This window comes from Polypterus senegalus, chromosome 9 (genome assembly GCF_016835505.1).
Source record: "Polypterus senegalus isolate Bchr_013 chromosome 9, ASM1683550v1, whole genome shotgun sequence".
NCBI lineage: Eukaryota > Metazoa > Chordata > Cladistia > Polypteriformes > Polypteridae > Polypterus > Polypterus senegalus.
The window spans coordinates 45,926,482-45,946,428 of NC_053162.1; the positions used below are offsets into that span (position 1 = coordinate 45,926,482).

The window sequence follows — 19,947 nt, forward strand, 5'->3', positions numbered from 1 at the left end:
AATTCTTGCACTTTTATTTCTTTTTGTTTATTTTGTTTTCTGTTTTAGGTGGTTGCCACATGTTATTTATGGCTGTTATGCCATTGCCGTTTGTGGAAACGTGATGGATTGTGTCATCATGTTCCGCATATAAAACATGGCTGCACAAAGTTTTTGACATTCAAGTATTGTATCCTTTCTAAACACAAGCTTTATTCCTAAGGTAGTTACAGGTAAAGAAGCCCAAGATTTTTTGTGACTTTGTTCCTGTTTTTTTGTGTTTTGATTTTTGTGTATCGATTTTCTTTTAGTTTTGAAATTCTTGCCTGTCCCCTCTCTATGGATTTGCCTGTTACCTAAGGGTATCTTCCATCTCAGTGCTCAGAAGCTGTTTCTGAATGTCTAAGCCTTTACAGGCATGCACAACACAGAGGTTCCCTCTAATCTAATGAAAGAAGCAAAATCAATAGTCCTTCAAGAAGCCCTCATGGACTTGCTTCATTCAACTGACTCAGAGAGCTCCTGACTAAAATAATTCCCGTAAAAAGTAAAAATTTAAATAGTATTTTAGCAGAACACTTGAAAAAATGAAATCTAAACAAGTGAAAGTATTTATATCATGACATCATATCTTGCTTTCCTTATTATAACAGTTATTGATTTAGGGTTAGGGGTAGGGTTAGGGTAGGGGATACCAACCAAAGCTGGCAATACATATGATTTTTTAGCTTACTTTTAGAACTCTTGTCAAGTAAATTTTGTTTTTACCCTATTGACAGATATATTTGCTAAATAAAAGTAAAACACCCACACTTAAAAGTTTTTTGTCTAGTTTATATATATGCATTTCTTGCAGTGTGCAAATTTGCTACTTGTTTTAATTCACCATGATATATAATCTCTTCATGATATACATTTTATGATGCAATTTCTGATTACATTATTTGAGTGTATATCAGTGACATCAAATAAAAGATGCAAAACTATCAGGACCAGACTCATTGCAGGGAATATATAGTGAAAAAACACAAAAACAAATGTGCAAAAAGCATTACCAAGAAAGCATAATGCTACAAAAGCTCATAATTATCATAAGATTTCAGAAGTATCAGAATTGGGTATCAAAATCACAGTCTGGCTTCTTTTAAAAGATCAGGAAAACCTGATGATTTTATCATATTGGGGACAAATAAAGTATAATTTAATCTAATCTGTAACCAGGTGAGTTTTATGCAGTGACAGCAAATGGATAGTGTAACCACAATTATCATGGCATGTGGCCACACCTTTATTACAGTACAGGAAGGCAGCCATCTTGAATTCCTGGAACAAAGTAACATTGCTGTTAAGCAAAACAAATGAATAAATAAATAAATTCAATGAGAAGTCATACCAGTTAAATAAGATGAGCAGAATACATGAAAGCTTACCAGTTGAGCTACATCACTAAAATCACAGAAGAAAGTTTTTTAGTTGTTTTGCTTTGTTTCATTGCGGTCCTATGGCCGGACACATTCTCATTGATGCAATTCTTAGAAAACAGCAAAACATGGACAGGATAATGAAATCCTACAGTTTTAAAAGATCAAGGAAATTTGCATATCTATCTATCTATCTATCTATCTATCTATCTATCTATCTATCTATCTATCTAAAGCAATGGTTTTGTTCCAAGTTAAATTTTACAGTGTCAAACTGCTTTAGTATCTATTTGTAGAAAAATGATACCATTAAATATTCTTTTAGACACTAATCTTGAGCGAACAGAGAGAAAGCACCCCTGCCTTGGTGATATGGAGCCACAGTTCTTTCCAGTCATATCTCACCTTCAGTTCATTTGCCTCAATGTAGCCACTGCGGTCTGTGTCATACCTCCTCCATGCCTGCACAGAAAGACACACATCAATGAATTTGCTAACATTAAATACAGCAGCTAATAATAAGAGCACATCAGAACTGTCTTCCTGTAGAAGTCTGCCGTGTCTGGTGACAGTTCTCAGTGAAGCATGATATTTAAGTATCAGATACCATTCCAGCAGCCTTCAGCAATTGCCAGGCTGTTATAATTGAGAACGTCATGTAAATGGAAGATCGTTAATCTCCCCGCAGGCTGAAATGTATTAATTAGGTGCAGCTGGGAACATTGCCAGGATGCTCATTAAACAGCATAAATGTTACAGAAATACAGAAACACTAATGTGGTGCAGACAAGAGGAAATCAAAAAAAAAAAGCCCAAGCTACAGTATTTGTCTAATGAGCATGTTCATTGCTTTGTCATATTTATAGCACCAACACAAATTAACCAAAACAAAAAGTGAGCACTTCCTTTACAAACAAATTACAAAACTGGAAAGAAACAAGCGCTAGACAAAGAGAAGTTAGCTCTGCAATCTGAAGGTGTACGATACTGACTCCTTCAGTGATTGCGATGATTTAGACAATGAATGCAAAAAGAACGGTGCAAACCATAGCTGCTGATACAATTCATTCAGTCGAAAGTGAGCAATAAAGTGGGACTGTTAGTTAGATACAGCTGCATTCATGGCAGTTTAATTTAAACAGCCAGGAGTTTGAATGATCATCTATATCATTAGAGAGTCTCAAAAATATACAGACTTCAAAATGTATTATTATACGGTTCACTTTACTGGATAATTTACCTTTAATTTATTATTGCACTACTAGTGAGTAGAGCATATAAAATGGTTGTCATAGTTGTCATGCTATTCTGGCCCTTTAAGGCCAATATCAAGTCTATATTGCAGAGGTAAAAAGAGCTGCTAGGTGTAGCTCTAGCCCACTGTCACTGGTCCAAATGAAGAACAGCCCTTTACCCAGAGGGAATATAATAAAGGGCAGAGGGTTAAAAGCCCCTTGCAGTCAGAGAGTGTCTGAACTTGGAGTTGGTTAGGAGAGGGTAGGCATGAGCTTTGCTGGAGGGAAGAAGAAAGAAAGGTCAGGGGTGGTAAAAAAAAGGTATGGGAAATGTTACAAGTGCTTTTCCTGAGAACATTGTCGGTAAGTGCGGAAAGCAAATCACAGGTTAGTCAGGGGTCATTAACACTTTGAGGAAGACCCAGGGGGACATACTACAGGTTTTGTTTTGTCCCTGTTACTTCATTTATTCTTTGTTTTTAGCCTCCCTCATATGTTTTTTTTTGTACGATAAATGTGTATCTTCTGTTATCTTTGGTAAATTCACCTGAAAAGGTCCCCTACAGGCTACAACCAGGGATATCTTATACATATTAGAGTCTACAAGAAATCTCCTTTCTACTTGGTGTACAGTGTATTTGGTCACATCACACCCTAAGATCAATTTGCTGAAACAAGTGAAGAAAACAATTCACATCTGCATTATATGGAAGTGGCGAGTCTGACAATTCTTGATAGATAGTAGAAGATGCCATTTGGACTGGAGAGACATAAAACCTACAAGGTTCCTGCCAGGAGGAAACCTCTCAGGTCAGGAATGGACAAACTCATTTCTTAATGTTAGGCTGTAGGTAGACCGATCCTTCAATAGATGCATTAGTATCCCTTCTGGAAGAATAATGCACACTTCTGGTTAGTGGTGGATTATCCTCTGGTCTTATTTTTGGACTGGTTTCGAAAACATTTAGAAGCAGTTTGGGACCTTTTTGGATTGAAGTAAGTGGGCAGATTTTACTGATTGTACTTGTAATATATTTTCTTAACTATTGTCCTTTCATTAAAGGACTCCTTGAGTGTGTAATAAGCAGAGTGGTGTTTGGTCTCTGGGTGTATTCTAAGCTGAGATGCCTTTACACTGAAGTCTGCATGCTCATGTTTAGTTTCACTTAAACTCAATTTATTCTTTTGGAGGGCTTTTCACAGACTCTAGGGCACTTACACAAATTTACAACACTGGACAATAAAGATTTTGCTTCGTGAACACTTTTAGGTGTATCTCATATAACCTAACATGTACTCTTTGATTGCAATTGCCTATTTTTGTGATTTTGTCTCATAGGTATGTACATATACAGTGCAACAACTACAAGTGGAACGTCTGTGATGATCTAAAAGTAGTGGTACTGCTCCTAGGAATGCAGCTCGGATATACCAAGTGCTAATATTTCATTTGCGAATGGGACAGCCATGCTGAAAAGTCTCATTACATTAAAAAGAACTGGTATTTGGTTCCAGGGCAGAAAAGTGTGGCACTTAAAATCCTTGTCGACCCATCCTTGTCGATATTTTTGCTTCCTCTTCCTCTAGGACTGATGAAGAAATTTCATAAAAGTTATGAACAAAGAAGGAGAAGGATTTTCATGTTTCAGACAGATGCCAAGATTATGAAAGACAATTTTGTTGGTCCTCAAATTAGACATGTCGTCAATGATAAGATCTGCTTGGGGGCTGGAGAAAATCACATGGAAGGCATTCAAGGACATTGTTGAGAATTTTTTTTTTTGGCAGTGACTAAGCAGTAAGCCACATTCAGCTGGTGGACAACATGGTTCAAGCAAATAAAACCCTACAGTGCAACATGTTGCTAACGATTAATTTTTTGCATTCACACTTGAACTTCCTCCCTGCTAATCTTCATGCTGTCAGTGATGAACATAGTGAAAGGTTTTACCAGGACATTTGAACAATGGACCAGCATTATCACGGCAAGTGAAATCTATCAGTACTGCATAAATATTGTCAGACACTGGAACGAGAAGCTGCTGAGTACAAACGAAAACCAGCAGCAAAACATTTTTGGCTCAATTGAACCAATGCAGTGTGTCAGGATCATTAAGTGATTAAACACACTAAATCCAATGAATTCAATAAAAATTAATTTTGCATGTCTCCAGTTTCATATGTGATACAGTCAATCTGAATTTGGGTTCAGCTTGAAGCTGCCTATCATAAACACCACAAGTTTTTAGGAAGCAAATTGTTTGAAAAAATTGTTATCCAGTGTAATATGATGCCAGTGAAATACACACACTAGCATGAAAATTAGGAATAACGTACAACGGGTTTCCTCCCTCAGCAAAAAGACATGTTGTTAATTTGATTAATGATAGTCAATTTCTCTAATGTGCATGTGATCTTCTGGCATCTGCCCAACGTTCAATCCTGCTTTAGATTTGTTGTTATCAAAATAAGCACTGATACAGACTATTTGAGAATATGGAAGGATACATTGTGTTATTTAATTTGGTGTGCATGTGCCTTTTATTGTAACCTAATATTTACCACTAACTGGAATTTGCTAATGTAACTTTTCCAACAATGTAATGTGAGCTGCTAAACTGGATGTCCTGTATGTCTAGAGAGAGAGATCAAACAATGAAGGATTTCTCAAGGACATCTCATCTTAAAGGAGAAGTGCGGTTGAGGCTTGTTCACTTTTAGGGAAAATGTGGAGATATGGAGAAGCCAATAATACCAAGGACAGATTTCTGGGTAATTGTTTAAACATTTAACATATGCAATTCAAGATTTCTAACAAAATACAAGAACTCCACTAAGACTTATTTGCACAGCAGACAGAATGCCACAATTTTATTTATTTATTTATTTATTTTAATTTGCTTCTTTCATCCAAACCCTTCTATCCTGCTTGACCATATCAGGCTCATGAAGTGATTTGTTGTTATCCTAGCAACACTGGGCTCAAGATGGCAGCCTGAAGTTTTCAAATGTAAAACTCAGAATTAGTAACTATGTGGAGTGGTGAGACTGAGAACCTGGTGCAGAGTCAGATAAGTCAAGACAAAGAGCACAATATTTTACAGAATGGAAAAAGTATGGGACAAAATTAAGAATATTTAAATGTCCATTATTCACTTACCGCCATAAATTCTGAGCTGGAACTGACAAATTGTCTAAAGCATAGCAGGAAATTTTCTTCTGTGGGCAGAATCTGAGCCAACTTGAAGAGCAGGGATAGAAAATAATAGAAATAAGGTCAATTTCAGATAAAACCGGACTCATGAAAAATTCTTCCAACATTACTGCATGAGACATTGAGGAAAAGTTAAAAGAAATTTTCACCGCTAACAATGAAAACTTCACACAACAGTATAATCTCTCAGAAGTTAAGTTTTGTAAGTAAATAGAACTGGCATAAAAAGGGCACCTAGTTACCTTAATTAAAAGATAATGAGCTCATGCAATTTTGAAAGAGGGAACTGTTGTTCCACTCAGTAATTAAAAATGACAAAACTAATTGTCAAATGTGACATTGTTAAAGCTGCAAATGCATTCCCCTTCAATGGCTCATGAAGATAAATATTTTCTTGTAAATACATTCTTTTAACACTAGACCTCCCAAACAAGCTTTCCTTATAGAGTGCAGTAAGTATTCCATTAAAAAAATTATCCAGTAGCAGTTTTTTGATTACCACTAAATTAAAATAGGACAGACCTTATAAAGCATCCATCCATCCATTATCCAAGCTGCTATATCCTATCTACAGGATCACAAGGGTCTGCTGGAGACAATCCCAGTGCGCAAGGCAGGAAACAAACCCCATACAAGGTGCCAGCCCACCGCAGGGCACACATACACCCCCATATACCAAGCACACACTAGGATTGCCAGTACACCTAACCTGCATGTCTTTGGACTGTGGGAGGAAACCCACGCAGACACAGGAGGAACCTGCAAACTCCACACAGGGAGGACCTGGGAAGCGAACCCGGGTCTCCTAACTGTGAGGCAGCAGTGCTACCCATTGCACCACTGTGCCACCCGGTTATAAAGCATTCACCATAAAATGCTGTTTTCTGACACCTGTGATATATCAGTTTGCCCGGCCTTCTGCCAAAAAGATACTGTAGGTTATTTGAGCTGATCAAGGTCCGGATGCCACTTACAACCACTTCAGGATTTACAGTTCAAAATGGTAAAAACAGATTGAAAAGAAAAGGGAAGAAGTTATAGATGAGGAGGAGTTTAGTGATTTTAATATTCAAAGGCCTGAGGTACAAAATAGATTACTCAGAGTATGAATACCCTTATTGGTTCAGGGCTATTAAACAATGAAATTACCCCCAATACACAAGACAGGATAGCAGTAAACAGAGGTAAGAGTATGCCATGTTGGGCAAGAGATCAACATGCCTCACCACCTTATGGAATATTTCTAACACATTTGCAATTAGAGGACCTGTTTATGTCAAGAGTCAAGCCCTGAGCTTGACTGCAGAAAAGAGTAAAGTGAGAGGAGAACGTGGGAAACTTGCTAATCATGTAGGAGAATTTGGGGCTGAGATGGAAACTTCACTGTCAACCCCGCTGTGAATCAATATGGAGTGTTTAACAGTAGGTCTCTCTGTCCCAGAAGAAGTTAGATAGAAGTGACCTAACATTTGACAAGTACTTAACAGTAAGAGAAAGAAGAGGCAGCATAGCACTAATGAAACTGAGCTCAAGAACAATATTTGTGTGATAGCCAGACTGGACCTGAACAAATTCTCACACTGTTGAAAACTTGGTGAAAATTATATAATAATGGTCATCTTGGAGTAAGATGGAGGTATCTATACCTAAATGCCTAATTAAAGTAGGCTAAAGAGATGAACGAAGGGAAAGAATTACATTTACTAAAACACTACGTGTAGTCTGAGGCTTTTTAGGGCATTTTATGGTCAGGTCACTGAGTCACACCCTTCTGTCCTCAAGTCACATTGGAATGACTATGTAACAATTATTTATAAAGTCAGAATTATTTTATAATAAACAGTGAAACAAACAGAGATTTGCTATGTTCCAGCAAGGCACTTATATATACAGTGTTTAAATATGTATCCTTTTTCTCTCAAATCACTTGTTTTACTTATGAGTGGCAAATGGTTAATTACATAGCCACTAAAAAAAGGGTCAAAGCTAAAAACAATGCTTCAAAAACACACACGCACACCCAAACCCAGAAACAAAAACTAGAATTCAAAGGGAAATTAAGGTTCAGATCCAAAAAAGAAATGTCATCAAAAATAGCTGTTTTGAAAGTTGGATTACTAGATTGAAACAACTTTGCTGTCACTTTTGGAAGTCAACTAGCAGGCTTGAATGTCAGAATTATTTTACAGCAGCCATATCACAAGAGCTAAAGAGCAGATCATCCACCAGAAACTAAGCATGTTTGGGTCTAACCAATACTTGGATGAGAGACCATCTAGGAAAAGCTTGTGTTGCTGCTAAAAGAGGTGTTGGTGAGAACACCGCGGGGCGTTTACCCTGTGGTCTGTGTTTGGATCCCAGTGTCCCAGTGCAGTGATGGGAACACTGTGCTGTAAATATGGCACTGTCCTTCAAATAAGACGTAAAACAATGGGTCTGACTCTCTGTGGTCATTAAAGATCCCTGGGTATCTTTCGAAAAGAGTAGGGTGTATCCTGATGTCCTGGATATTTTGGCCCCCTAATCACCACCTGTCTCTAACTGGCTATCTCTCTCATCTCTTCAGCACCTAATAGCTAATGTGTGGTGAGCGTACTAGCGTAACAATGGCTGCCGTTGTATCATCCAGATGGATGCCACACATTGGTGGTGGTTGAAATAGTTCCTCTCTTTCTAGCAGTTTGAGTAGCGAGACAAGTGCTATATAAATGTAATTTATTATTATTATTATTATTATTATTGAAAAAGCATAACCACTATCTGGCCTGTGGTCCAACTTTTTAGATGGAAACAACAGCAGCTGCTGAATTGTTGGATGAATGTAAAGAAACAAAAATTAAAAGAAAAGCTCTACACTATCCATCCATCCATTTTCCAACCCGCTGAATCCGAACACAGGGTCACGGGGTCTGCTGGAGACAATCCCAGCCAACACAGGGCACAAGGCAGGAACCAATCCTGGGCAGGGTGCCAACCCACCGCAGGACACACCAAGCACACACTAGGTCCAATTTAGAATCGCCAATCCACCTAACCTGCATGTCTTTGGACTGTGGGAGGAAACCGGAGTGCTCGGAGGAAATCCACGCAGACTCTACACTAACAAAGTACAAATACCAAATGCAGTGCCCTTTACCAGCTACCAAACTGATGAGGCATCATTGGCCCTTCAAAGTTTTTTGCTAATTAAAAATAAATCTTTTTTATATTTTAAAGTGAGGACTCCTGCTCAGTCCAGGGCTTCATCTATATAGCAAGAAACACAACTATTTCTCTTTCCCTTTTTCTTTATCCCTTATTTGTTCATAATAAATAAAAATAATGCATTTTCTTTGTTTTTCACTTATATGGTGCAGCATCTCCAATCCCCACTATTCAAAGATCCAGAAAATAAATGTGAATTTGCAACATGTGCTCATAGTACTGGTATCTACGTATGTCCTTGCCTCTTGATGTTGTACTTTGGCCTGCACCTTAGCAATATGTCAACTGCAACATACCCCATGCCTTTATTAAATTACAGAGCCACAAGTTCTAATACACAAAAAAAGAAATGCTAAATGAAAGAAAGACAGCAACAAGAAGGGTAAACATCATGAAAATGCACCATGACTCATGATAGGCACTCAATACGTAATTTGTTCTTCTCTTGTAAAATTTATAATATGGAATATTGTGCTAAAACAATTATTAAATTCTGCATATTTTCTTTTTCTAAAAGGGCAATCATTTAACTAGTGATTTCTTTTTATTTTGTTGCAGTCTCTCATATTTTGTTAAAATCTCAAATTAACCACCCATGAATGTTGCCCACAAATGCTATCAACTTAAATTTTGCAATTGCCAGTACATAAAGCAAATTAAAGTTCTAATTTCTCTGGATTTCTTATATATATACTGTATAATATATATACTGTATAATATATATATATATATGTGTGTGTGTGTGTGTATTTACATTAAGAAAACTTACCTCTGATAGCTCAATTTTCCCATCTGCATTCTTATCAAATTTTTGCATAAATTCTTTCATTTTTTCTGAAAAACTGGCATTTGTGATTTCCTTCTGGAAAGAAAGAGAAACATTTTGCTTACCAGATTATTCATTTGGTGTAATGGTCATGGAATTGGGGACAACTTAGTAGGTATGGAGCACTTACAGTCAGGTGTGGGCCATATGATTAGAGCTGCTTAGCTACTGCATAGCTATGAGGGTCATTCACAAGCACCATATGAGGGGAGGGTGCACTGGGTGTCTGAAGTTTTTAAAGAAAATTGAATCAGGCAAAACAGAAAAATATAAACTAACCAAGGTCAACTACAAGTTCAGTGTGTGAAACCAAAATCATAGTCAGGAGGTGTAGCAAGATAGTTGAAAATGAGGATATGCATGAAAACTGAGCCAAAAGATGTCAGCAAAATGACAAACAAGATTTAGTAACCAGGGATTAAAATGAATCCATAAAAAACTTGGACAAACCAAGATGTGCCCAACGCTGACCTTTTATACTTGCCCAGTAACAACACCAAGCGTTGTACACTTCTAGACTTTCTGCCTAACAATGACAACCAACCGTCAAAGCGACTGTCTCAAAATTGAGTCACAGAAAACATGATTTCAATATAACGATTTTAAAGATGCATCAAATTGACAAACACATGTAACCACAGAATTCATTGACTTCTTATACCCCCAAAGTAAAGTTTCAATTATTTTAAAGTCAAGGAAAACATATAAAAAAGAAAGAACAAAAAGTCAAATCATGACAGGAGAAAGCTCAAGATGATACCCAGTGGTGGATTCAGACGTAAGGTAAATAAGATACATCTTGGGGCCTCATAGAATTTCAGAATTTGTTTATTCAGCATTTAAAATTTTATATGGCTTTTTATACAAACTGTAGTTTTAAATATATAATCAGTAAATGCATTCATTTGAAAATAAATTTTATTTCTCACTTTAAATACTTTGCTATTCAATAATTAAAAGGCATATATCTGATTTAAAATTTTTTTGTGGTCCTGTTTTGGTGCTCACTTTTGTGAGATCTTCTGGTGTAACTTTTTAATGAGGGGCCTCCAAGCTTTACATAGCTGATATGAAGTGTGAGTCTCAAAACACAAGAGAGTCCCAAAAATGCTCGAAAATGCCCACTAGAGGGAGATTTACCATGAACCCCTGTTAAGATAAAGGGGAAAACATCATTTATTAAAAAAAATGTATTCTTTAAAAATGCTGTGTGGAGCACCAAAGGCAATCGGAGTTGCCCAAAACAATAAGTCAGTCCAAGGTAAATAAAGTCCAAATGCAGTAATTCAGAGAATGGTCAAGAAACAGGGCAGAAGGTGAAAAAGTCCAGCGATATTACAAAAGCACAAGAACAGCAAAAAAAAAAAAAAGTGAAAACAAGTAAATTCACTGACTCCTTATTTCATTTGAGTGAACTGCCAGGAATTGTGAGAAACACTTGCCTTTCTTCTTCTTCTTCTTCTTTCAGCTGCTGCCATTAGGGGTTGCCACAGCAGATCATCCATAACTTCCTGTCCTCTACATCTTATTCTGTTACACCCATAACCTGCATGTCCTCTCTCACTACATCCATAAACCTTCTGTTAGGCCTTCCTCCTGCCTGGCAGCTCTATCCTTAACATCCTTTTCCCAATATACTCAGCATCTCTCCTCTGCACATGTCCAAACCAACGCAAGCTCGCCTCTTTGACTTTGTCTCCCAACTGTCCAACTTAAGATGACCCTCTAATGTACTCATTTCTAATCCTATCCATCCTTGTCACACCCAGTGCAAATCTTAGCATCTTTAACTCTGCTACCTCCAGGTTTGTTTCCTGCTTTCTGGTCAGTGCCACCGTCTCCAACCCATATAACATAGCTGGTCTCACTACTGTCCTGTCAACCTTCCTAAAATAAGACCCAAGCGGTGATGGACAGGTGGTCCTGCCTCTTGGGGAGCCACCCATAAAACACAATGCATATAACAAAGGCTTAAAGACAAAAACAAGGAATAATGCAAATAATTACAAAAGTTACATTAACATAAATAAATTACTCAAAAGTTAACAAAAAGGACATAAGACAAGAATTCAAACCCAAGCCAGGGGAGAAACCCTAACTAAAATATAAGTCTAAACCTGGCACTTACAATACTTGAAATGTATCACTTTAAGTCTGATGATATTTACCTTAATAAGGTACACTTAAACTCAAACTAAAGCACATTAAATAATGGATACAAAATATAAAGGATTCAGAAGATGTATTTCAGAGACAAACTTTTGCAGTCCCCTTCAACTCAATACTTCTACAGACTGTGAGTGTGTGCTTTTATTATATGGTGAGCTTGCAGATGATACCCAAGGACTGGGAAATGAGAACTGAAAAAGGATTAATTGGGATCCTAAACAAATGGATGTGTGCTTTATATCAGCTAATCCCCATTCCCTCATGTATGCAGCAAGGACACCCAAGGATGACAATCTGAATTCTTTCTTGGTATACTTGGGCATTTAATGAGTTTTCTGAGAGAGGAAAATGTTGTGGTGCATCCCGAGTTGATGTCCTGGCTCAGGTTTATTTGTAATTTAATTAATCTAGTCTCCCAACTTCTAATAAATTGACAGAACCCTTTCAGTGTGGTTTCAGAGCATGGCACATCTGTGAAAATACTTTGCTTCTGGTAGCCAATGATCTGCTTATGGCAGCAGACTCTGGACAAACCAGCATACTAATTCTTTTAGATTTTAGGGCAGCATTGGACACTGTTAGACCTGACATTCTACTGTACAGAATGGAGAAGTTTCTGGGCATCTCTGGCACTGCCTTCCCAGTGGTTTAAGTCCTATCTCACTGATAGGCAAGAGTTTGATAGTCTTGGTAACAGCAGATCCAGCTCAGCACCAGTCACACAAGGGGATCCTCAGGGCTCTGTCCTTGGCCCTCTGCTCTTCTGTGCTTTTGTATGCCTCCACTTGGCCATATTATTCTTAACTTTGGACTGGGTTATTGTTTTTATGCAGATGACGCTCAACTCTTCAGGGAAATTAAAACCTGGATGGAGCAGAACTCTTTAAAATTACATTATAACAAAACTGAACTCCTGCAAATTGGCACTAAACTGCAACTTAAGAAAATAAGCTTCTTCTTAGTCATTCTTGATGGTGATCTCATAAGACCTTCTTCTGATGCATGGAATCTTATTGTCATTTTTGATTCCTCCTTTTCTTATTCCACCAGCATAAACCTTATTAAGAAGCATTCTTACTTTCACCTCTGTAACATATACGGTGTTCTCTCATTCTTCTCCTTTTCAAATGCTGAGAAACTTGTCCATGCTTTCATCACATCTCATATCGATTTATGTAACTCTGTATTGGGAGGTGCTGCTTCTAATCTTATATCATAGCTTCAGTTGATTCAAAACTCTGCTGCAAGAGTCCTCCTACACGAACCAACAACAGTGAGCACATAACACTCATCCTGCTTTGCTTCCACTGGCTCCCAGTGTCTTACAGGATTGAATTTAAAATTCTACTAATAACCTACAAAGCTTTAAATGGCGTTGCACCGGACTACAACAGTGACCTTCTCCATCACTACGCTCCTGTTCACCTACTAAGGTGTTCTGATTCTGTCAATCTTGTTGTGCCCCACACTAACCTGCACTGTGAGGGGGACAGGGCCTTCAGCTGTATAGTGTACAGACTTTGGAATGATTTCCCAAAAATTAATTAGATCAGCTGACTTAGTTCATTCTTTAAAAATACATCTTAAAACTCTTCTGTTCAGGAAGGCTTTTTACTTAACCTGACTTTCTGCACCCTCTTTCAATTTAACTTTCTGTACAGATGCTCAGGATAATTTGTATATGTGTGTTAAATCACTAATGATGTTATTTGTTCGGGCTTTTCTTTTAGTATTGAATTTAGTATTTCACTCTGGTTTATTGTATTTTATTCTGTTTAATGCTTTATATTATTCTGTATTTATCTGTTTCATTGTTCTATGCAGAAAATATTTGCAACCAATGTTACATATACCCTATTGTTCTTTGCATGGGAGCATGGGAAAGGAACTATATAAAATATATTATTAGTTTTATCTTTTTTTTTCATTATTTAAATATCATTTTTCGGGCAGCACGGTGGAACAGTGGTAGTGCTGTTGCCTCGCAGTTCAGAGACCTGGGTTTGCTTCCAGGGTCCAGAGTTTGCATGTTCTCCCCGTGTCTGCGTGGGTTTCCTCCCACAGTTCAAAGACATGCAGGTTAGGTGCACTGGCGATTCTAAATTGTCCCTAGGGTGTGTGCACCCTGTGGTGGGCTGGCGCCCCGTCCAGGGTTTGTTTCCTGCCTTGCGCCCTGGGATTGGCTCCAGCAGACCCCCGTGACCCTGTACCTAGGATATACTGGGTTGGATAATGGATGGATATAATTTTTCATTTTATGTTATTAATTCAGTTCATGGTTATGTTTTGTCTTTGTATTCACATAGTATTATAATTTTTATTGAAATGAAGTTTATTAATTTTATTATGTTTTATGTCAACTATGTACTTAGTGCCCTTGCTCTCTGCACGGCTGCTTGGACATGGAGCCTAAAGAGGCAGCGGGTGTTTTCTCCCAGCAACATTTAAGCAGAAGCTGAGGATGTTTTATCAGCTTCGTCATTCTGATTGTGATTTTGATTCTTGTATTTAAATTTTGTGCATCTACTTTTGGATTATTTTGCTTTTGACCCATGCATTCACTTAAAGTTGATGTTTCTGGATGGTGTTTATTGGATTTGTTGCCTTTTAAATTAAACCTTTGTTATTACCTTCATTTTTCTTGTTATATTTGTTTGATCCTTTTGAAAACATCTCAACAATGTCATGAACCTGCTTTGTTTTGTTTGAATCATTGGTTTTCACTCTTTTGCCTTTTGTCCATTTCTTTGGACTTTTTGAAACTTCTGTTATTTAAAAGCTTAACCTCCATTTTTGGGCCCGTATAGGCTGGAAAGCCTGCCTTTGGAGTTTGGGTTAGACTGCCTGGGGTGAGGTCTATTCCCAGGGTTTGGACCTGAATTAAGGTTGGTTGGGCCTTTTGGTATTTTCTTGAGGTTATCTTCCACTTTTTCTGCTTTATTTGTGGCAGGAATCAATACAGAAATATACTTACATCTTGAGCTGTAATGAATATACAAGGTCCATTAAAAAGTACAACTACAGCCAACCTTGCATAACCATGCACACACCTACACACACTCACTCACAATGGCCAGTTTAGAGTGTCCAATTGACTGTATAAAGGTGCCATGTCTTTGAAAAGTTGGAAGACGACTCAGTCTCTAGTGGAGAGAAAACTCCACCGAAATGGCACAATCAGGTATAAAACCACAGTTCAATAATGTTACATATTATTCCATCCAGCCATCTAGGTGGTGCCAAGTCTTTGTTGATCGCTCTTCTCTTTTATCACTTCAGCTCACCTATATTGCTGCTCATAGAAATGTTGTTTGGTTTTCATTTCTGCTTTCTTTATGTGCTAACTAATCCCTGTGCATGACATGTCAATGATAAGTGCACATGCTAACATGGAAAAACAACTTTCCTTTTAATCAGCTGCTTGGCCTCAGTTTGTGAGTGTATGTCAAGGCTGCTGCCGGCACACTGTCATAGCTGATTAAACAGGCCACTCAATGCTCTGAGTTAACTTTCCTTGGCAGGTTGTTCCAACAAATCAAGATAAAGAACACAGACAGTATTTTAACACCTGTTGATTGTCCCCATGCCATCCTAAAGAATATGGCAATTTCCAATGCAAATCAGGCACCCAATAAACAAATAGTTTACTTAACAATGCAAAATATGCTAACCACTGGAGAAGAAATTTCCAAACAAGATACTGGTCTTATTTTTATCTTTAACCCATACTAGTCATTTGACAGCTTCAGTGTCCTGTGTTTAAAAATGAGTTTATAAAAATGAATGTGTTTGAGTTGTGGGGCCATCAGCATCATGCAGATATTAGGAAACCTACCCAGCATGGGATACTAATGCACTGCAGAACACACTTATTTATATAATCCATAATTAATTTAAGACATATGTTTTTTGGATGTAGAAGGAAAGTGGAGCTTTTATGAAGAAGGCACCTGGACAAGGGAAAGACTTTTAAACTGTGCAATACAAGTGAATGTACCATGAATTGAAGGCAAATTCCTCTAGTGATGAGGCAGACCCATTAACCAGTGTCTCCCCTCACAGCCTGTGTGTATCCAAATACAAATTAGATCTATTTTGAAGCAAAGTGTGTAAGTCACTCAGCAGTATTAAGAATTAGGATGCATCATTAAATGCGACTCACCACTCCTGCCCCTCTCCGTGCCTTTTCCAGCTCTCTGAAGAAGTTCTCCAATTCCTTTCCTTCAATATAACCATTACCTAAAAGAAATAAATAAATTATGAGGATGAACGCCTTCTAAACACTTTCTGAATGTTTATAGAAAGGTGTTAATGATGCTTAAAAATTCCGAGAAGTTACACAACTGGTTAAGTATCAGTCAACTATTCAGATCAATTAATTTATACATAGTGCACTTCACTGAGTAGAGACTCAAAGTGCAAAATAAGCTGTTGACTACATTATGTAATATGGGGGGGATCCTGGAGGATCTGGCATCCACTAATTTACCATTTGAACCCAGAGAAATCTATAAAAATCAAAATTGTGATGCATGCCCCTGTAACTAAATTTTTAAATATGTGCTGAATATTGGGTTTGTGAGAATATATTGAAGTAGCCAACAGACAGCAATCCACAGGCAAGACAAAAAGACAGTTGTTTTTGCAGGCTCGGTGAGGCCAAATGTTTAACAGAGGTACATCCTTTGAAGGATTCGACAAAGAAGGAAGACTATCATAGAAAACACATACTACACGTTAGACTCCCATGCAGGTTGGTCTCAATGATAGCAGATACTATGCAGGGGAGCAATGTGAAGTTAGCATTTCTTGTTTAAGAAGTGTTTTCAATGGCATTTTACAACTGGCAAGTAAAACAAACAATGTTATGCTCTTACAGTATGAGTATTACTGTTTATGATTATTTAAGAAATAGATCTGTTATTGGGATGATCTTTTACCCAGTGTGTGCCTCAGTCCTTCTGTCTTGGTGCTTAGTACAATATGCTTAAATACAAATTCAGAGCAGGTAATTGTTAGGGTGTTTCCTTTTATCTTAGGATACAGTACTGAATGGCATGATCCTGCCTTCCATGTTCTCAGCCTAAGAGAGCTGTGGCTCTGATCTGTGACAGTCTGGTGCTGTAACACATTCGTTCACATTATAGTGTTACCTTAACCTGCATGATAAAATAGATATTGTTGTGTTGCCCATAAAGATGTCATGGCTTAACCAGCGATCCAGTCTTTGCTCTCTGTTTTTTATCTTGCTGTTTTTGTGGTTTATGTTGCTACATTTTTTTATTCTAAATATTTTGATGACTGATTTTTGTTAAGTGTTATTCCATTTTTTTTTCATTCATTTGATAATTTTCTTTTTCTCTTTTCATCAAGTCAACCTTATTTATTGTTTTCCTTGGTCTTTATAAGTTGAACCCAAGGGGGTGGGGACTCCCAATGCTGCAGCTGTGGCTGTCTGTAGCCCATATAAAGACCTGAGATGCCTCAATCTATTGTGGAAGCACTAGCTCCTTCTCATATTGTTCAGCTCTCCTTTGTGATTCTCTGAAGAGTTTTTGTATGTACAATTTTGTTGTTGCTGTTTTTTTTTAATTAAAGTTTCTCATATCTTTGGTTTCTTTTAGTTCTGGGGTTCCTCCCACAAGGTGTCATGAACAACTTCTCATTTACAATGTCCCAAAAATTGCAGTGCAGTGGGGGACACTTTTATACACCACAAAAGGGCAAAAGAAGAATCTTTATTAAATAAAAAAAATATTTATCAAAATATTCTGTAGCACAAAAAGTCTTGGAGGAGCACAAGAGGCCAAAACAAATCCAAAAAATCAAGAATAAACACAGTAATAGTCACAATGAACTGTGTGTTTCCTCAGGCTTTATATGGTTGAGGGTAGTCCCTTGAGAAATAAGGACAGGTGTCCCCTGCCTCTTGGAGAACCACCCACAAAAGACATGGAAAATCACAGAAAAGCACAGACACATATTAACACACAGAAATTAAATAATACACCAAACTAATTTTAAAAACACAGAATAATGTAAATAATTATCATAAGTAACAAACTTATAAATAAAAGAATCAAAGAACAAAAAAGAAATAAACAGAATATTTAAACCCATATTAGGAGAGAGACCTTGGCTAAAACATAGTAGGAGCTTATATTTTTGTATAATGTCTCTAGATACTTTTTAAATATAATTAATTGTATTCTGTCTTTTTGGATGTTTTCTGTAAATAAACTTTAACATTCTAAGGAATGCCAGTTTCATTCTGTAGGTCAGGAGTCTGATTTATAGGCCTTAGTGTTTTTGGCAGGCCCCAAAGCTGCTTTTAAGTTTCCGGGCAGGGCCTATTTTGAGTCTTCAGGTTTATTTTTTGGTTCAGGCCACAGCTAGAAGATTTGGGTTTTTTTTACGGTCATGTATGTATGTTTGTGTCATGAAAGCAATTTGGTTATTTTTGATGCTATTCAAAAGTACCAGTTGATGTGGCTTTTATAGCATATTTTGCAGCTTATTTTTTCTATATTCCATATTACCAGGCTAAGGTTTTGGTGTTTAGCCAGCCCTGGAGCACTAATGGAACCCATTTATTATCACTGAGTGTTTCATGCATTGGTGTAGCTCATCAATCTCAGTGGGGAAGACACCAGGGGCCTCATGCATAACATCGTGCGTAGAATTCGCACTATAACATGACGTAAGCACAAAAGCCGAAATGTGCTTACGCACAGAAAATTTCAGATGCAGGAATCTGTGCGTACTCCAACTTCCACGCTCTTCCGCTACATAAATCCCGGTCAGCGTGAAAAGTCTTCTGTCTCGCCCCATCTCCTCCCAGAATTACGCCTCTTTGAATATGTATAAATAGCCCTTAAGCTCAGCCTTCTGTGAAAAGGCAACAGCAAAAGCACAGGGTAAAATATATGAATTTCAGCGAATACCAAGTGGAGGCAAAGGAAAAATGTACTATTTGTTGATTTAAACAGTGGTATAATTAACAAATGGAAGTTGATCGAGTGACATGGCGTGTTGGAGAAACTTGAAAGCTTAAGTACACAAAGTCACACAGTGCCAAAATAAAAAAGAAGTCACATATCAAAGTCGCTGTGAAAAGGCGAGTTGTAGCCCACCATCTGAGCTTATTAGGGTACAGACAAAAAAAAAATAGGCACACATTGGGAAAAAAGCACGAAATGTCAACTTTAATCTCGAAATTTCCACTTTAATCGCATAGTTTATTTTGTCATTAAAGTAGAACATCATAAACTTCATCTTAAAATCCATTAATTTAGTTTCCCAAATCCCATTATAACTAAAGTAGCACGTTAAATGCTTTGTTTTGTATTTGATCTTCTATGTGCTCTATGTGTGTGAATCACTACGTGCTTCTTAAACTGGCTTTCTCTTCCTCCAACAGGACACATAATCCATTACATTCATGATATTCCAGCTCTCTGAATAATTAAAATGCTCAGATGTATACTTGATATGATTTTCATGATGATAGGAGTTAAACCATGTTATGAAGCACGGGAACACGGTGGCGCAGTGATTGTTCATGCCTCATGCAACATGCTTGCTGCTTCGTGCGTGACCTTCGATGTGTGAAAGAAAAATGAACTGCTTGCAAGCTACTTGGGGTTAATAGCTGACAAAGCCGTTTTGCTATAATGGCAGGGTATTCATACAGGTGTCTGTCATAAGATAGGGTCCAGTAAGCTGGCCAAAGACAATTTCCAGTTTCTTAGGAATGCGTCTATTTGACACAAGAGAGCTGACCTTTCCTTCTTTAGGGTCTATCTGATCAGTGAAAAAATAAGAACAGATGGCCCATTGGCATACTTAAATAAAATGCTTAAGTAAACAATATTATGTTTATCTTTAAAGAAATAAGGG

At 37.4% G+C, this 19,947-nt stretch overlaps 1 protein-coding gene across 2 annotated transcripts in view; it reads right to left on the reverse strand.

Annotated features, from left to right (window-relative positions):
- calb2a (calbindin 2a) overlaps positions 1–19,947 on the reverse strand; it is a 104,604-nt gene that overhangs the window by 26,819 nt on the left and 57,838 nt on the right. Inside the window, exons 2-5 of one of the 2 annotated variants that reach the window (XM_039763065.1) lie at positions 16,211–16,287; positions 9,823–9,912; positions 5,796–5,876; positions 1,806–1,862 (exon numbers count right to left, since the gene is read on the reverse strand). In XM_039763065.1, coding sequence (XP_039618999.1) covers positions 1,806–1,862; positions 5,796–5,876; positions 9,823–9,912; positions 16,211–16,287 — 305 coding nt within the window. Of the gene's footprint in view, positions 1–1,805; positions 1,863–5,795; positions 5,877–9,822; positions 9,916–16,210; positions 16,288–19,947 lie in introns of both variants that reach the window. The other variant, XM_039763064.1, reaches the window with a different exon arrangement.